Source organism: Diprion similis, chromosome 13, assembly GCF_021155765.1.
Source record: "Diprion similis isolate iyDipSimi1 chromosome 13, iyDipSimi1.1, whole genome shotgun sequence".
Taxonomy (NCBI): Eukaryota; Metazoa; Arthropoda; class Insecta; order Hymenoptera; family Diprionidae; genus Diprion; species Diprion similis.
Genome location: NC_060117.1, coordinates 10,976,913 through 10,995,323, shown reverse-complemented (window position 1 = coordinate 10,995,323; position 18,411 = coordinate 10,976,913). Strand labels below are relative to the sequence as shown.

At 39.2% G+C, this 18,411-nt stretch overlaps 1 protein-coding gene across 1 annotated transcript in view; it reads right to left on the bottom strand.

The window, feature by feature from the left end:
• LOC124413872 (dynein axonemal heavy chain 2) overlaps positions 1-17,705 on the bottom strand; it is a 468,252-nt gene extending 450,547 nt beyond the window's left edge. The window contains exons 1-5 of the mRNA XM_046894658.1: positions 17,639-17,705; positions 17,166-17,249; positions 16,880-17,016; positions 16,639-16,790; positions 16,267-16,517 (exon numbers count right to left, since the gene is read on the bottom strand). Coding sequence (XP_046750614.1) covers positions 16,267-16,517; positions 16,639-16,790; positions 16,880-17,016; positions 17,166-17,249; positions 17,639-17,705 — 691 coding nt within the window. The remainder of the gene's footprint in view (positions 1-16,266; positions 16,518-16,638; positions 16,791-16,879; positions 17,017-17,165; positions 17,250-17,638) is intronic.
• Positions 17,706-18,411: the final 706 nt, after the last annotated feature.

Genomic DNA, 18,411 nt, shown 5'->3' with positions numbered 1-18,411 from the left:
CGTAGACGCTAATACCAGACAACGAAAGCCTGAAACCGATCGATTTAAAGTGAATGTTCAAAATCAAAAGAGATGAAAACGGAGTAGCAGTACGCTACAAGGCACGACTATGTGCCAGATGATTTCTACAGGAACCCGGACGAGATTATTCTGAAACGTTTGCACCAGTGGTGAGGTATAAATCCATAAAAATGTTCCTGGCTATAGTGGCACATGAAGACTTCGAACTAGTGAAGTTTGATAAAAAGCGCATTTTTGTATGGAATGCTTGATAATGATGTATACATGCGAGTGCCGGAATGTGTTACTGTAAGTAACGTACAGGGGCCTGAAATGTGTAAGCTTGAAAAGGTACTGTATGGTACTGTACTGTATGAAACTGTATGGGTTAAAACAAGTACCGAGGTGCTGGAAGAATAAGTTCAAAACTTTCCTGAAGCGATTTGATTTCAAAGAAAGTACTGCTGAACAATGTATCTTTCGAGGAAATATAGAAAATGAAATATCTACCTGATCCTATTTGTAGACGACGGGCTGATAGCGGCGAAAAGTAAAGACACGCTTCAAAAAGTCTTGAGCTCACTGCAACAACAATTCGAACTTACCGTAGAAAAAGGGGGGACTTGTGTAGGTCTACAAATACAGCGAAACCGAGATAAAGAAACAAAGTACATACATCAGAAGGCGTATGCCAAACAGATCGATGGAAGATTTGGGATGAATGAATCCAAAGAAATATCCATACCCTTCGACCCAAATACTCAACAGAAACCAGGGAAGCAGTGGAATCACTGATATTCCTGGCCCTGGTCACCCGACCTGATATAGCCTAAGCAGTTAACTCAGTAAGTCACTTCCTCAACAATCACAACGAAAGCCGTTGGCAAGCTATCAAGCGAATAATAAGATATATTATAAAACAAACTACAAGTCTAGGAATAGTTCAAGAAAAGACTGAGAGTAGCATACGAATAGTAGGTTACTCAGACGCAGACTGTGCAAACGACGTATAGTCCAGGCAATGGGTAGGTTCTGACTTGCAAAAGGTCAAGGAGAGTTCTAATTTGGCAGATTTGTTAATTTCGGTGTCCTAATTAATATTCCGAGTTTGCGACCTTGAGCGACCGCCGCTCGCGCCGCCATATTGGAAAAATGGTACCAAAAACCAGTTTTTCGAGAATATCTTCTCTCCAGTGCCACCTAGGTCAAAAATAGTTATCAGAAAAATCATAGAGTTTCTGTACTGACCTAAGTTACGCCTCCTAGGGGACATGTCCCATGGAAATAAATTCTATTCTATTCTATTCATGGTGGTGCGGATATAAGTAAAAAACGATAGTACGTATTAAATAATCGGTATTTACTGAAAGTTCGAGAAATAGCGATTTTGCGAATTGTAGAAATGTGCTGAGTTTGACTCCGCTGTAACTCGTGAACTATTCATCTGATTCAAAAATACTTCATACAAAAGTTGCAGGAAATTGCATGCTCTATGATTTTTTTAATAACTATTTTTGACCTAGGTGGCGCTGGAGAGAAGATATTCTCGAAAAACTGGTTTTTGGTACCATTTTTCCAATATGGCGGCGCGAGCGGCGGTCGCTCAAGGTCGCAAACTCGGAATATTAATGAGGACACCGAACTTTACAAATCTGCCAAATTAGAACTCTCCTTGACCTTTTGCAGTGAAAGCCCCCTTTTATGTCTCCAGTGACTGGACTAGTAAGTACCAGAAGATCTGTAACAGGATATGAATTTACTTTAGAAAACAGTCCAATAACGTGGACATCCCAAAGACAAAAGATGATCACCTTAAGCACAGCTGAGGCCGAATACGTAGCGGCATCAGCAGCAGCACGAGAGTCAATCTGTCTAAAAAGACTTTTGCAAGACTTTGGATATGATAGTCCAAACGAAATCTATGTTGACAATCTGAGCGCCATACGGCTTACTCACAACCCAGAGTTCCATAAATTGACTGACAAGGGGAGTACCAGGGTTGGGAAATGAAGTTTGAGGCGGGGCGGTGCGTGCTTGCAGTACTACCCCATAGTGTTAAAATGCCCCAGCCATAGTTAATAAGTTAATTTATTATAATCATAATTACATAATGAATGTTAAAAAAAAAATTTTGCTTCGTGCTTCCAACGCTTTTTTTTAATTGAAAAATAACTATACAACCAATTCAATTTTAATTCCCGAGAAGATTGTATTAAAATTCAATCGATCGTTCACCATCTGTTATCATCTCCCGTCTTTCACAATATGATCCAATACGCATGGTTCGCATCGAAACTAACCGAAGAAAGAAACATTTTTAGAAATGTTAATGAGGTTTGCTTTTTGATGGATATCCTCAAAACTCCCTGCTCTTGTGAAAAGTCGTCATTTATTTGATGCGCAAATTGTTCAAAAATCTTTTGTTTCGAATTTTTTTACGACGAATATCATCGTGGCTCTTGTACATCAAAATCTAGCGAATAAACGTATCGAAGAAAAAAACAAAACATGTTTTCAAATTGAACTTCGTTGTATAGTTATTTTTCAAAAAAAAAAACGTTCACAGCACGAAGCAAGAATTTTTTTTTAAATACTCATTATATAATTATGATTATCATAAATTAACTTATTAATAAGTCAAATAAACAATAATTTGGAGAAAGAACGAACAAAAAAAAATCCATGAATGGAGGGGTTTGGAACACGGAACCTTCGGCATGCTACGCTTGCCATCTACCGCCTCGGCCACCGAATCGCTTGGTTAACAGCGAATACTTTTAGATACATACGGTAGGAACGAAACTTTTGGAGCGTTTTTCTCGAAAACGGCTGGCCATCTAGCCCTATGGCTGGGGCATTTTAACACTATGGGGTAGTACTGCAACCACGCACCGCCCCACCTCAAACTTCATTTCCCAACCCTGGCACTCCCCTTGTGAGCATATAGATATAAAATATCAGCACGTAAGGGAATTCGTAGAACAAGGTGAACTAGTTGTATCATATGTACCTTCAGAAAAGCAGCTAGCTGACATTTTAACCAAAGCGTTACCCAAAGAATGGTTCATAAACCTGTGCAATTTTTGAAATTTAAGAAGCGAATAGAAAACATGGACAGGGGAAGTGTCAAAAATATAAAAGTCTATGAATTGTATTCGTGGCGCCATCTAACGACAATAGATTAAGATGCTTAGAACGTAGCTGAGAGCACCTCTCTGCCTTAGTATCTGTCATGGCTACGCATTGCAAGGAAGAAGATCGTACCAACTGAGATAAAGCATATACTCAATTCTTTAACATCCACAACTGTATTTATTAAACATTTCCAGGTCATCCCATTAATCCTGTCTAACAATTGTCTATCAGCCCGAGTGAACTCGTAGTTCTTGATGGATTAGAGACATCAAAAGCGATATAGGGACAAATTAAAGACCATATATGAGTCAAGCGGATCGGCGCGAAAGGCGACTTGCTGAAAAGGCTGGTGTTACCGCAAATGCAAGAAGATGATGACCTCAGAAAACATGCATCGGAATTCTTTGACGCTGTAAAGAAACTGAAAGAGATCGATTTGGAAGTGATAGACAAGTTACAAGCCACTTTGTTGCTCTATGGTCCACTAGAGTCGTTAACAATGTTCAGAACAGCGATGGAATCACGCGATGAGTTGCACAAAACTTGAATCTGAAAAGTAAAAATTATTGAGGATCAACAATCAGGGGGCTATGGACTTGAAGAAGGCAAACACGAACAAAACGAACAACGAGATTCCAAAATTCCGAGTCTGACGGACGTAGGAATAGAATTAGCCGAGAATGCTTTCGTTGTGGTCGTGAGGGCCATAAAGCCAGGGGGTGTTATGCCAATTACTGAATGAAATCAAAAATAAGCACAAGTAAGTGTGCGAATAGTGAAGAAGACTCAGTCAATGAACAAAACGAACCGGGTAACTCAACGTTATCAGTTACAGCTCAAGAGGTTTTGTACAGTCACGTGAGTGAAAGTGAATGGTGCATAGACAGCGGGTGCACAGGTTATATGTGTAATGACCGAGACATGTTCGAAAAACTTACGCGCGCGGTCACCGAGTTAAGTTTAGCAAACAGTGACAGCACGCAGATTACGTGAACGGGAAATGTTCGTTTAAATGTAGATACCGGTCAAGGTGATCGCGAGTTGAGGTGCTTATGAAGAAGCGTCGTACACCTCGAAAACGCGGGGAAGCAAAACTCCTATACCGCTCAAGCGATCAGAGTGGAACTTGGGCAATTAATGCCTTATTTTGGCAAAAAGTGGAGCGTCTTTTTACTTTTGCAAAATTTGGAAAAAAAATTCACAGATTGGTTACCACCCACAGGAATTGGCCAGATTTTCACAGTGGCACTGAATCGAACGAACTATCCGGTACGATGCCACTCGACGGTGATGAAACACACATTTTGAGCCCAGTCCCATGAGATTTGATGGTGAAATGACGAAATGGCAGCTGATCTGGTTTTCGATTACGAAATACACCGAAATCTCATTTTGGCGACATTTGTTACCGACCTTTCATGCCTACCGGTAATATTTCACCGACATTACACGCATGCATTACCGGCATGCGCGTAATGCCGGTAACAAATGTCGCCAAAATGAGATTTCGGTGTTCTTCATAATCGAAAAACAGATCAGCTGCCATTTCGTCATTTCACCATCAAATCTCGTGGAACTGGGCTCAAAATGTGTGTTCCATCACCGCCGAGTGGTATCATACCGGATAGGTCGATCCATTTAGTGCAACTGTGAAAATTTGGCCCGGGTGTACTTCCGAAAAGCGCATACATCCGATCGATCTGAAATTTGGTATACAAATGTGTTTTGACCTCCTAATCACGAATATCATAACGAAAATTGGCGCAAACGCCATTTTGAACACGAAAAACGAAGGAGAACCTCCTTCCGTTCGGTGTGCATAATCGCGCATTCCTAACCGATTCAGACTATTCTAGCTTTTCCCAGAAAGGGTATGTGCGTGTGCACATACGAGGGTACGAACAACGCGGAAGGTGATCGCGGCACCCGGAAGGTTGGAATAAGTTCGGCCTTCCGGAGTCTGCGGCGGTCCGAAGGTTAGGAAGAGTTCGGCTCCACGAAACCACAACACACACGAGGTTACGAACAACGCGAAAGGTGATCGCGGCACCCGGAAGGTTGGAATAAGTTCGGCTACCCCGCGAACACACAGCGGGGGCGTGGGGGTTCAACCCCCACCCGGGGTCCAGGGGGACCCCCTGGCGGGGGGGTTCGGGGGGGCTTCGCCCCCCCGACCTAAGGCATAACCAGAGTCAAAAAAATTATTCATTATTTTATGTGGATGTACAATAAATTGTGTGGGTGTACAGCGGAACACAGATGAACGCTTGACGTCGCCACTCGCTCGTACGTGTCAGCGGCGCTATGTAGTAATACATAGTGCGCTTAGGGAACACCGCGAACGCTCCCGGCGGTTCCATGTACATCTATATTCTTTGGTATGACAATGATCCGGAAATGGGTGAAGAACGCAAAAGTCGAGCGTACTCATTTGATTTGTATCACCGAAGGCTCTTAACACTGAATGGAGAATTTTACGTAAAAGCTTGTAGAAGACTGTAAATCAACGCTCGCACCCACACTCACAGACACACGCATACGCACACACACACAGCAGAGAGGGTTTTGAGTTGTTAAAAATGTGGGAGTGACGCCCCACAATTCCTAATTTCCGCTGTACACACACATACCTTTTCTGGGGAAAGCTAAAATAGGCCTCTTGCGTACCTTTCAAGCAAAGGAAACGTGCTTGTATTGCTGTGTACATATACGGAATCAACATCTGAGTTTTGTCAGACGATCACGTTAGGCGGTGCTGACAACTGTATATGTACACAGGTCTCACGCACACTAGTAGCGTACTTAAAAGGTACGCAAGAGGCCTATAGTCTAAATCGGTTAGGAATGCGCAATTATGCACACCGAACGGAAAGAGGTTCTTCTTCGTTTTTCATATTCAAAATGGCGTTTTCGCCAATTTTCGTTATGATATTCGTGATTAGGAGGTCAAAATACATTAGTATATCAAATTTCAGATCGATCGGAGGTATGCGCTTTTCGGAAGTTTATCCTTTGACCCATTTCCGTGAGTGGTAACCAATCTGTGAAATTTTTTTATAGATTTTGCAAAAGTACAAAGACGCTCCACTTTTTGCCAAAATAAGGCATTCACTGCCCAAATTTCACTCTGATCGCTTGAGCGGTATAGGAGTTTTGCATCCCTGCGTTTTCGAGGTGTACAACGGGTCTTTATAAGCACCTCAAATATAGAAAAAGTATTTTACGTGTCGGATCTGCGTACTCATCTGTTATAGGTGTCAAAAGTTATTGATCGCGGACATGAAGTTACATTTAGCAAGCAAGAGGCTATAGTGACGGACAAAGACAAAAACGTGACATTACGTGCAGACCGAAAAGGTAATCTGTACTACGCGAGAAAAAGCGAAAAATGCACCAATATCGACACAACTGCAGGCAAATAGGTGAAATTGGAAAGTGGCATGCGAAAATTCGTCACTTGAACGAACATGACCTTAAGACGATGGCAAAAAATGGCGTAGTGCTTAGCTAAAATTTTTAACACGACGAAAAGTTATTGGAGTGCAAAGTGTGTATCCGCGAGAACTGACTCAGAAGCCTTTCCTTAAGAGTGTAGAAAGACCTACAGAAGATCTGTTAGAAATTGTTCATACCGACGTTTGCGGTCCGATACGTCACCCTTCTTGTGCGAGAAAGAAATACTTTGTCACGTTTGTTAACGAAAAATTAAGGTAGTGCAAAGTTTACTTTGTAAAAAGTAGAAGTGAGATCTTGAATGGGTTCAAAAATTATAGAGTCGCAATTAAGACTTTCACTGGCAGGAAAGAAAAAAGATACCACAATCGAACAATGGGGCTGAATATTGCAATGGTGAGTTCGACGCGTTTCTAAGAAGCAACGGCATACAACGACATCTAACAGTACCGCGCGCATCTTAACAAAACGGCATAGTAAAGTGAAAAAATCGCACGTTGGTCGAGATGGCACTCTGTATGATGCATTAAGCCGGAGTGCCCCCCATTTTCTAAGCCCAGGCGGTTAACACCACTTGCTATGTACGCAATAAATGTGCGACAAATGCATTATATGGACAGATACTTTACAAAATGTGGAAGGGAAAAGCCCCTACGGTGACCTATTTTCAAGTATTTTTAGCAAAAGCATACGCGTTAAACAAAAGACAAAATAAAGGAAAATTCGAATCGAGATCCGAACAAGATACTTTTACAGGATATTCAAAGGAATCTAAAGCTTGTCGTGTTTACCTACCAAAGTCCCAGAAAACAATAGTAAGCCGAGACGTGAAAATCTTGAGTATATCTGGTTTTTAGCGCAAGTATCGCAAAATACTAGATGAAGAGGACTTAAGCGATACAGTTAATGTCGAAATATCGACAGAAAAACTAGAGACATCGCGCGAGATTGAAGTCGATTAAAAAAAAACTCAAATTGAACCAGGACGTACTAAAAGAAAAAGAGGAACTACAGTTTCGTGGGAATCTCTAGTGCCACCGCCTAAGCGTGGCAGGGGCAGGCCAAGGCTATGGCGCAGTGGAGCAGTGGGGAGACTACAGAAGAGATATCAATCTGCAAGTGCAACAGATGAAAATAATGAGAATGACGAGGTGGAAGAAGAGAATAAGTACTCTGAAGAAGGAAAAGGTGAAACAGAAGAAGAACTTAATGATGCATTCATGGACGCAGCGAATCTGACAGTGGCAGATCAAGTTATATGAAAACAGGCGGTAAAGACAGAAGATGCCGACGCATGGAAAATCGCCTTAAAAGACGAGTATTTAGCTCAAATAAAAAACGGTACATAGGAAATAGTAACGCGACCGCCCAAGAGAAAAGTAATCGGCAGCAGATTCGTGTTTTGCACTTAGAAAAATGGCACTATAGAGATCAAGAAAGTGAGACTCGTCGCGAACGGACGCTCCCGAAAGCCAGGGGAGGATTTTCGAGAGACGTATTCACCCGTGGTAAGATCCTCCTGAATAAGACTTTTGGCCGCGGAAATGGAATTAGAGATTCACCAGCTAGATGTCGTCACATCGTATCTCAACGGCGAACTTGAAGAGGAAGTGTTTATGAAAATGCCGGTAGAATTAAGCAATGTGAGTGAAAATCAATTCGAATGAATTGGTCGGTTCAAGTTCAAAAACGATATGCGAGAAAGCCGTGCGAGAAACGGCTGAACGCTAGAATAGCGCGTTGCATGTGGGCGATGATTGTGTGTGTTTACTGAAAAAATCATTCTATAGATTACGACAAGCAGGTTTGCAGTGGCGTAAAAAGTCAGTAATCAAACTGCTCGCGATAGGGTTCGAAGCAATGCCACAAAATCAATGTAAGTTTATCTGTAAAACAAAGACATGCGAAGGAAATCACATAATGCTAATCGCGATTTATGTAGATGATACACTTATAGCGTCAGATGATAAAAAATGGTTTGTGAAGTTGAAAAATCACTGTCAGAATCATTCGAAACAAAAGAGTTGGGCAAAGTCGATCGTTGCTCAGGAACGAGTTTACACGTGATACGCATTATCGAGTATGTTGACAGCAAAAGTATTATTTTGAGGCAATACTGGAGCGTTTCGGCAATACTGGAACGGGAGCCGAATACATAACGCTATCAGAAGTGTTCAAAGAAGCGTTATATTTACAAAGCATTTCAATTAAAGTAGGCGTTTCGGGTGACGCTGACTGTGTAATGTTGTTTAACAACAATCAAGGCGCGCTAAAGCTCGTGGAAAACAGTAGTTACGTTTCGGGAACTAAACACATCGATATGAGATATCACATTATACGTGAAGTTTTTGTGGATGGTCACATCGATCTGAAATATTGACCAACTAAGAAAATTCCCGCAGATGCAGATTAAGCGGCACGAAACATCGCGAATGTTTGATTAACTTAGGTATGACGAATATTCATGTATGCAATTCAAGGTCACGCTCAAGACTTCAAAGGGGGGGGGGGGGGGTGTTAAGGTTCCGAAGATATTGATATAGAACCCTATAGAGATCAGCGGTCATGAGGGACTCGAAGAAGAGTTCGGTTGGAGCTCACGCCTCGAAAGGTAAACACGCGTTGAACGAAGTATGTACTCTCTACATTGTATCATGTGTTCAAATAAAATACTCTATTAATGGTTTGTTCTTTTTTGTGGTTATTTAAGCACCTCTCATCAAAATAAAATTACATTTTGTATAGAAATATTATGAATCTTCGACCATAAGTCGAAATAAAAGAAGGGAGGTGAGTTGCTTTTGTCTCAAAAAATTGTAAAACTAATCTTCAACATCCACTTAGAATATTCATTGAGATGTTATGGAATGTTCCAAAGGTATCAAAACCATACATATAAATATTATTCATCATCCACCTAGCGATAATAAAAAGGTAACGAGAACGATAAGACATTTTGACAGCTATACCGGAAACAAAAATAGATGAATTAGTTTCATGTTTCAATAATTACCACCCACGTTTGCAATTTACGCATGAGATGGAAAATGCTTGCCGAATAAGTTTTCTCGATGGATTGATTATCAACCAGGATTCAAAAATCCTAACTGATTGGTATCAGAAACCGACTTGGTCAGAACGATACCTGAATTACAACTCACACCATCCTTGCAAGTATAAAATTGGCACAGTTTACAACCTAGTCGATCGAGGTATAAAATTAGCCAACGAATGTTTCCATGACAAAAATCTATCAATCATCAAGAATGCGTTAATAAAAAATGGTTATCCGTGAGTGTTTCTCAACAAAAAGATTAATTCACGTCTCAATAAAATTTGGCCAATAGATAATAACAACAATACTTCATCATTACAAATAACGGAGAATCGTAATAGTTTTATTGCAATTCCATATTTAGCAGGTCTCTACGAATCCTTGAATAGATCTTTCAAGAAATATGACATCCAATTTGTAGGAAAAAATGTGAACGATTTGCATTCTGTGTTTGATTCAGGAAAGGATATTCTTCCTAAAGGTAAAAAGTCCAATTGTGTTTATAAAATTGACTGCCAAAGCTGCAATAATCCATATATTGGACAAACTGGCAGACACTTGTCAGTTAGCATTAACGAACACAAAAACAACATCAAAGAAGACGTAGACCGTTATACAGCCTTGACCAAACACAGAATGGATTTCGATTACATTTTTGACTTTGATAATGTTCAAATTTTACATCAAGAACCAAATTATTACAAACGCATAATTTTAGAAATGTGTAGCATTGTTGAACATCGCAACTGTGTAAACCTTCGTCAAGATGTCGAAAACCTCAGTGATACATACATCAAACTAATCACCGACAGTGCCGCCCGGTAAATTACCGACTGGGAAACTTGTCACAATCTAGTTATATCATTACACTAAGCGTTCGCTAATTCTCCACCTGAGATACTATTGATTATTCGAGTTTGCAATCACTTGGCACATAGATACTCTTTGACTTTTCTTCTTCCTCTTTTCACGCTGGAGACCGTTGAGAACAGACGTTTTCATTTTCAGTACTCTTTTAGGAAACCGTTTAATCTTTATTAATTTCGAATGGAGGCGTGGAAAAGAAGAAGAAACAAAAAAATTACAACCACCAAGGTGTCCTAACGGTTTATAACTATTGCAATACATCTGGACTTTCTTGATGCATATCTACTGAATTTTCAAGGTCGGTCACGTGTTAACCAAATTGGTAATTTTCTCTTGTTTAATTTTTGGATCCTATTAACGGTCTACATGTTCCTCTTTTTTTACAGAATAAAACTGTACATATATCATATTATATATGGCCATTGAAGGCGTTTCGGAGTATGAAAAACTCCATAATCTTTCTTCTATATATTTTTTTATTTTTATTTTCGTTTAAAAATTTTGCACAAACGGCGAATTTTTTATGTCGAATTATATGGAGGATTGTGTGGCTAAAGAATAGCATAAATATGTGACTATCGCTGAGGACGACCTCCGCAACACACCCCAATCCTTCGCACCTAATTTCTTCGGTTAGTATACCTAAGACCTCTGTAAATCTCAATGCCTATATATTTCATCAAGGAACCTAGTGTTTAAAGTTTCTGTGTATAATAACCCCCATTGTTGCAATATATCTTTGTGTTATGTCAATAAAGTTCCCTGAGGAGGGCCCACAACCTGGGCCGAAACGTTGGGGTAGAAAAACGAAATTTGCTACGTTTTCATTGACCTACTTATCCAAGAACCCTAACAATACATCATCCAAGGAGGTCAAGAACCAAATTTTAATATAAATATTATTACATGTTATTATCTACAATTATATTAGGAAATGGTCGTAATAATGTGTTCATAAAATGATTCAACAAAACTATCGAAATAAATAAATGAGGTAAGGACAACTGTGCATACTCAATACAAACTCAGGCCCCTTTCGAAAAATAATAATTTAGCTGTTACTTACAGATAGGTTCACAAAATTATTGACAGAATTATTTGATTACAATACATGAGTTTAATTTATAATATTATATTATCCACGTTTACATGTTTTCAAATTTTCTCTGCCAGTCGAGTCCCGTGGTACGTGCGAGGCGTGCCAACGCAACAGCGCTAAATACTCTATGGTTCTACTATCCTCGTATTCTCACAGCAACTCATACCCAATGCCGTCTGTCGTGGGCTTCTGAAACTACGGGTAATGTCGTTTTTCAGCAGTTGACAATCGAAAATTAGCATCGCCGGCAGAATATGCTCTTTTTCTTTTATTATCGCATAAAACAAACAGATTTTGGTGAATTTATGTTAGGTATTTCATGCCGCAGGGTGCTCTCATTTTTTTTTCCACTTTTGTGAGTTGCAGCTTATGTTCTCAGTGAAAACAAGTGACGTGCCTACTCTTTGCAACAGAAAAAACGCTCGGTTTCCCATATTTGGGCGAATTTCACAAGCTTTTCTTGATATTTCATCGGATAAACTCTTCATGCATCGATATTCACGATTCATTTGTCACATTTCCATGAATCGATAATTTCATCGGTAAAGACTTAATCGAGCATGCTCCTTATACCGATAGAAGTACGTCGAAAACAACAGTGGAACATGAATTGAGATGACCTTCAGATCTCCCTCTGGATGAAGAAATGTGTGCCAAAGCAATCGTTGTAACGGATGTGTTCAAATTGCAAAAAAACTGGACCTAATATTGTTCCCTCTGATGTAACATACTCAGATATTGCAGATCAGCCATGTGCTTTACGTATGATTCTGTGGGAACAAAACGCAAACGGAAGCATAAGATTTGTTAACAGTATTATAAAAGATATATATTATATTTGGCAATAAGCAAAAGTATGTACGGGGATTGTAAAGCATGTGCTCTGAATTTGATCAACTTTTCCAATGGCTGCAATCTATAATCACTGCAGATAAGAATTTCTGATGATGAGCAACAGGAAACTGATTCCAAAAACTTACATTTGACTTATCGTCAAATTATAGCACTGTGTATAGCTGCTCAAGACCAAAGCGGTCATAACGAATCGTTTTTAGCTCGACAGTGTTGAATAAGTGCCAGTTTAAAGAGCCATGCTATTGAAAGTAGAACGAAGAAACATGTTATGTCTCTAGTCGAACACTTTTAAAACCCAAAATCTAAGAATAAATACATTCCAGTTTTAGAATATGGAAAAAAATGAAAGAAATGCAGTATCTCAGTACAAAATAAAGTGTGCAATAGATCTCAAACCAATCGGACTCTCTGTGATGCCCTTACAACTATGGTTGTGTGCCAGCGCAGATAGTATCGCTGTCGAGGATGGGTGCATTTCAGAAGTGTTCGAAGTAAAGGGTCCCTCATTGGGTCGTTCGAAGCCGAAGGGTAGTTGTTTGTAATTAATATTAATAATTTTCAAATTAGAGGGCTTTTACTTTACTCATTTTCTCAAATCTTTATGTAAAGTAAGTAAAGAAAATTGTACATCAGATAAAACTTCTGATGTTTAATAATAATAATACAATCAGAAGTACAAATAGAGTTTAACAACACTAAAAATAATATAATTCAATGTGATACATACGAGTTCTTCAAAACATTATAGACTGTTTTTTTTAACAGTTTTAACTAGGGCATTCCCTTCAGACACAATAAAAAAACGCGCAGGTAAAGTTTTTACTAGATTTACATATTAAAAGAGTATATCTGACTGATGAATGATATTGTAACAAAATTACTCTTCAAAAGGTGCTCCAAGAGAAATCAAGCAACAGTGATAAATAGGTTTAAGTCTGTATATTTAGGCAGTGCGACAAGACAAGACTGTTATTTACAATAATACCATTAGTGAAGCAACAGTGAAATTTAAGCTTTAAGTATTTTATAAGATGAGCATCCATAAACATGATGTTCAGTTAACATCCGAAGTGTACTATCATTGACTATACATATACAATATGGGATATTAGGGGCGCCTTCGTGACAATATGTCGACTAAATATACTGAGCACTTTTTTCAAAATTATTTCATATCATATAAAAGATTATACCGGGTGTCCCATTTTAAAGTACCACCTGATTTATCTCGAAAAAGACTGCTTTGATCGAAAATCGACTCGAGTAAAACTTCTAGGGTTTGAAGGGGGACGTTTGAAAAAAAAATTGTTTTTAGTCCCAAATTCAAAATGGCGGCGCTACGATGACAGACATGTTTTTTTTAAACGGGAACATGGCTTTTTTCTTCTACCAAAAAATTCATCACATCTGAACTAACAACTTTTGCATGACCGTTTTCCGGATTAAGTCCGCAATTTTTGAGTTACAACGCAATTTCTTACTATTTCAGCGCTATCCAGGATGTACCACGAGGAGGTAAAGTCTTAACTTTCCATGTGTAACATCCCACACTAAGAGACTTTCGGTGTAGCTGCTACTCCTCAAGTTTACGTGGCGCCCTGAATCGTGGTAGTAGGCGCTGCACTTGCAATCGGAGTAGCAGCTCCTCCGATCAGCGTAGCCCGAGCGCCAAAACGGTATTCCAGCAGCGCTACCCTATCGGTATACCAGCTGTCTGTAAAATCGGAACAACAGCGCGTGCAATATGAGTAGGGTTAGCTTATTATGGTACACGGGCTGCGCCAAGCTGATGCGCAATCCTTTAGTAGCTGCTACTCCGATTGCAAGTGCAGCACGTACTACCACGATTCAGGGCGCCACGTAAACTTGAGGAGTAGCAGCTACACCGAAAGTCTCTCAGTGTGGGATGTTACACATAGGATGTTAAGACTTTACCTCCTCGTGGGGCATCCTGAATAGCGCTGAAGTAGTCAAAAATTGCGTTGTAACTAAAAAATTATGGACCGAAAAATGGTCATGCAAAAGTTGTAAGTTTTGATGTGATGAATTTTTTGGTAGAAGAAAAAAGTCATGTTCCCGTTGAAAAAAAAAATGTCTGCCATCGTAGCGCCGCTATTTTGAATTTGAGTTGTTTGTGAACAGCAGACGAAACTTGATTTTGAGATCGCTTTATAAAATCGGAACGCTGCTTTTGAGAGGTAATATATCTAAAGTTCGTTTCTTTATTTTTCTATATGTCAATTTTGTAGTGTATGTGCATAGGAGTGTGTAAGCGTGCAGTGTCTGAGGCGAGCGGATGGCACGCGTAGCGTGTGCACACGAGTTAGGGCACTTCAGCTCCGGCCACGTTGCTGTAAGCTACCTTCGTTGACACGCACCAAGCCAGCTGAGCTATCTCGGGCGTATTGTGTATGGCCCTGCCCACCAAATTATTCCTGTTAATAAACGTCAGTGAACACCACACAATACGAGTGTTATCATTCCCTCAAAGCTAAGACATTCCAAATTTCAAGTATTGTCCGGCATTTTAGCCCTATTACAGTGAAATATGAAGCAAAATGAGAACCTGTATATAACCCGGAGTGTAAAGTTCGTGAAGCTACCATTATGGGCGCCTATATAGTTTTTCTTACCCCCTCCATGCTCTTGCACATAGCTAATACTGTTGAAGCACGTGCTGGACTATGGACGCTAAATCTTAGAGAAATACTCGGAAACAATACGCAGAAGAGAATGAGCCGTTAAGAATATCATTGGTAGTACAATATTAACTGCAGGTTAGTGTAACCCCCCTTGATTTTCAAAGAAAAGACAATTTTCAAACTGATATAAACATCAATGTGAATGAGGTTCAAGAGACCCGTGTTGAATCTTATTTTTTATTTATTTGTATTGTGACAAATCGTATGCGAACATTAAAAACACCCCTCTCCGTATTGTCACAAATAGTAAGGACTAGTAAAGAACTGGTTTTTTTCCACCCCCACCTCTAAATTCAACACGTAATTCTCGTACAGCTCTTTAAAATGTAAAAATCACAGCAGCTTTAAGAACTCAGAGAGGGCGATGAGGTGCAAATAAGAAACGTGTGTGACAAGACTTTTTTCTGTAACATCAAAACCTATTGGAATAGTGTCATACAAAGAAAAATATATTTTCTGCTTACTGAATTAATAATAATCATCAAAATTCCGACAGATTTTCAGAGCTCAGATTGATAAAAACATAAGTGGTGGAGGGTACTTAGGCTTTTCATTATACAGCACCACATACATTAATAGATGTACCATACGTCGAAAGTACATCAAAAAAGGCTGTTTGTATCTTGAGAAACCTTTTCTATTGCCGTTTACATGACATAATGATTTGAAATAATACATTTTGTATATTTTTTACGTAAGATCATTAGAGAAAAAAAATTGTTTCCCACGTGGGACGTAAGCCCTGACTGCCATGACAGCGTAGTAGCTGGAAACCTCCCCTATTGCGGTGTGCTAGCTCACTCACAAGGAGTAGACAGTCACAGGTATGTGAAGGTCAAATTTAATTTTATCGGAAAATTTTTCGGAAACTATGGGACATTTTGAAAAAGTCCCGTTGCTCTAGTATTGTGAGTAGATCCATCTACGACATATCTGAGGTATATCTAATTCCGTGAGTGACAACCTTGATCATCCTCTTATAGGCTTTTTCAGAATTTTCAAAGTGGGTAGAATTGAAAAAATATTTACTCCTATGATTTTGTTACAAAAAATCTGAAAACCATTCAGGTATCATATTTAGTATATTGCTTGTTACTCACGTGGGTCGCGTGTTGCTTTCAAAGCAAGCCCGTTAGCTGCTATGCGCCCGCTGACTTCTATCCACGTCACAGTTATCTTGTCAAAGTCGTCCGTCTCTTTGGGTAGTTGTTTTCTGATATCTTCCGAGTAAAATATATTATCGAGATACATGTAGCTTCGTTGTACCAAGAGAACTGCGTCCAATATCTCATTTACGTCAGATAGTGCTCTTTCCCAATAATCCACTTCTACCGCAAAAGGTTCAACAAATCTGTAAGACGGGCATGAGTGAATAACTTGTTGTCATTCAACGATTTAAGTATTTTCGAAACGTCACATAAAGTGAACGTTTATTTGTTATGATTGAATACGATTGAACAAGCAGATCAAACCTCGTGGATTTCATGGCGGATAACTGAATCTGATGATCTTCTAATGCTTGAGTGATATCGTCAACTGTTTTGAGTTTAAATATCCCCTGATCTTTGTACGGAACCATTTCGAGCATCATTTTTTTCCATACTTCGTTGATGTTTTTCAAACCCTGAAATTGGGTAAAAAGAATGAGCAAACTTTTATATCAAATTTTCGCTGGGTGATTTGCAATAAATTGTCTGATAATATAAAATGAGCATTATAATTATGAGACATTCCAGTATCAAATTGCTCAGGAAATGCTGTATTATGATTGAAATATTTCATTGGTGATGCTTTTTGTGTATTTCTTAACCTCATGAAAATTCGTGCAATTGCTATGACTTGAGGCAGCCCTGTGTTAACTTTTAAGGTTTACGTGATATGCATTGGGTAGTCTAGGCGTGTGAGCAACGAGTGTCTCTGTACGTCTCCAAAATTGTACGCCGGTATCGGTAGTCGAAATAAAGCCTTCGTTACGTAAACACCGTGTTATCTCTCTTACCTATTTCCCACAAACACCACGCATTGAATCCATTTTTACGTATAGTACTGTGAGGTGACAATTTAAATGAGTATTCCAAAGGCTCTTCGAAGAGCGATTACACATTTCAATTCACTTATTACACACCAACGTATCGGCTGAATTTCTTCAGATTCAAATAAAACGTTTGCAAACGAATAACATGAAGAGGAAAACAACTCCACAACTATAACAACCATCTGACGTCAAAGTGACGTATAGAGTACTTGGACGCTAAAAATCAAGGTGATTACACGAAACGATTGACGAATGTCAGTCACCAGCACGGTCGTATGCCAGATATGGAGGTTAGAGAAGCGAAGAGCGCACTCCGTGTTATAGGAAATCAGCTGATTCGAGATATTAATCCGTATGGTAGCGCTAGTCTATAGTGTACCCAGCAGGGTGGCCGCTGTACTCCTGCTATGTTACACGCGCGCTTATACACTATGCACTTTTCGAGCGCACGCTATAGCGGACAAATTCGCCTCTGCGGCCATAGTATAAAATGAAGTTGGACATGACATTTAGTGTATTAGGTTAGTTACCAGGAAAGACCTAGAAGCTTGAATATGGTTAAGAAACCAAAAAATGTGGTTTTATTTTTTTTGAGTTCGTTCCACTATTTTTAAAAATCTGAAAAAATTCAGACATATTTTGAGAATAAAAATACATAGAATATTTTTTTATTAGAGATAAGTAAGGCTTCGTTTTTAAAATATCGGGTTTTAAAATTTTCAAACGGCTATAAACATTCGAATTTTGCGTCAAATTTTTATTCAATGAAACCAAGTTGTAGGGCTCGAAAAACCCAACAATTAGAAAAAAAACATTCTTCTAGCATGAAAATTGACCGAGATATCGTAAAAATACTAAAAATCACTAAAATGGGCCCTATAAGGCCCCATACGGGTTTAGGGGTCTAAAAAGCTAGGAATCAGTGTTTTTTTTCATGCCGGACATGATGGTTATAATCACTTTTCCAGGTCATATGGGGGCCGATTTGACTATCTTATCCGGCTAGACCCTTTCGAATCAGAATTTACAAAATCAATATAGTGGATCTAATATGATAACCAAAAATTTCAAAAAGCCATGATACATAGCTAAAAATCAGTTTCTTACAGTTTTTCGGGTCGCTACTGTTAGGCTCGTCGTACATTTTTCGAAACTCTGTTTCCCACGAGGCAATTTATGTATTTATATCATAAGCTGCCAGCCAAAACTT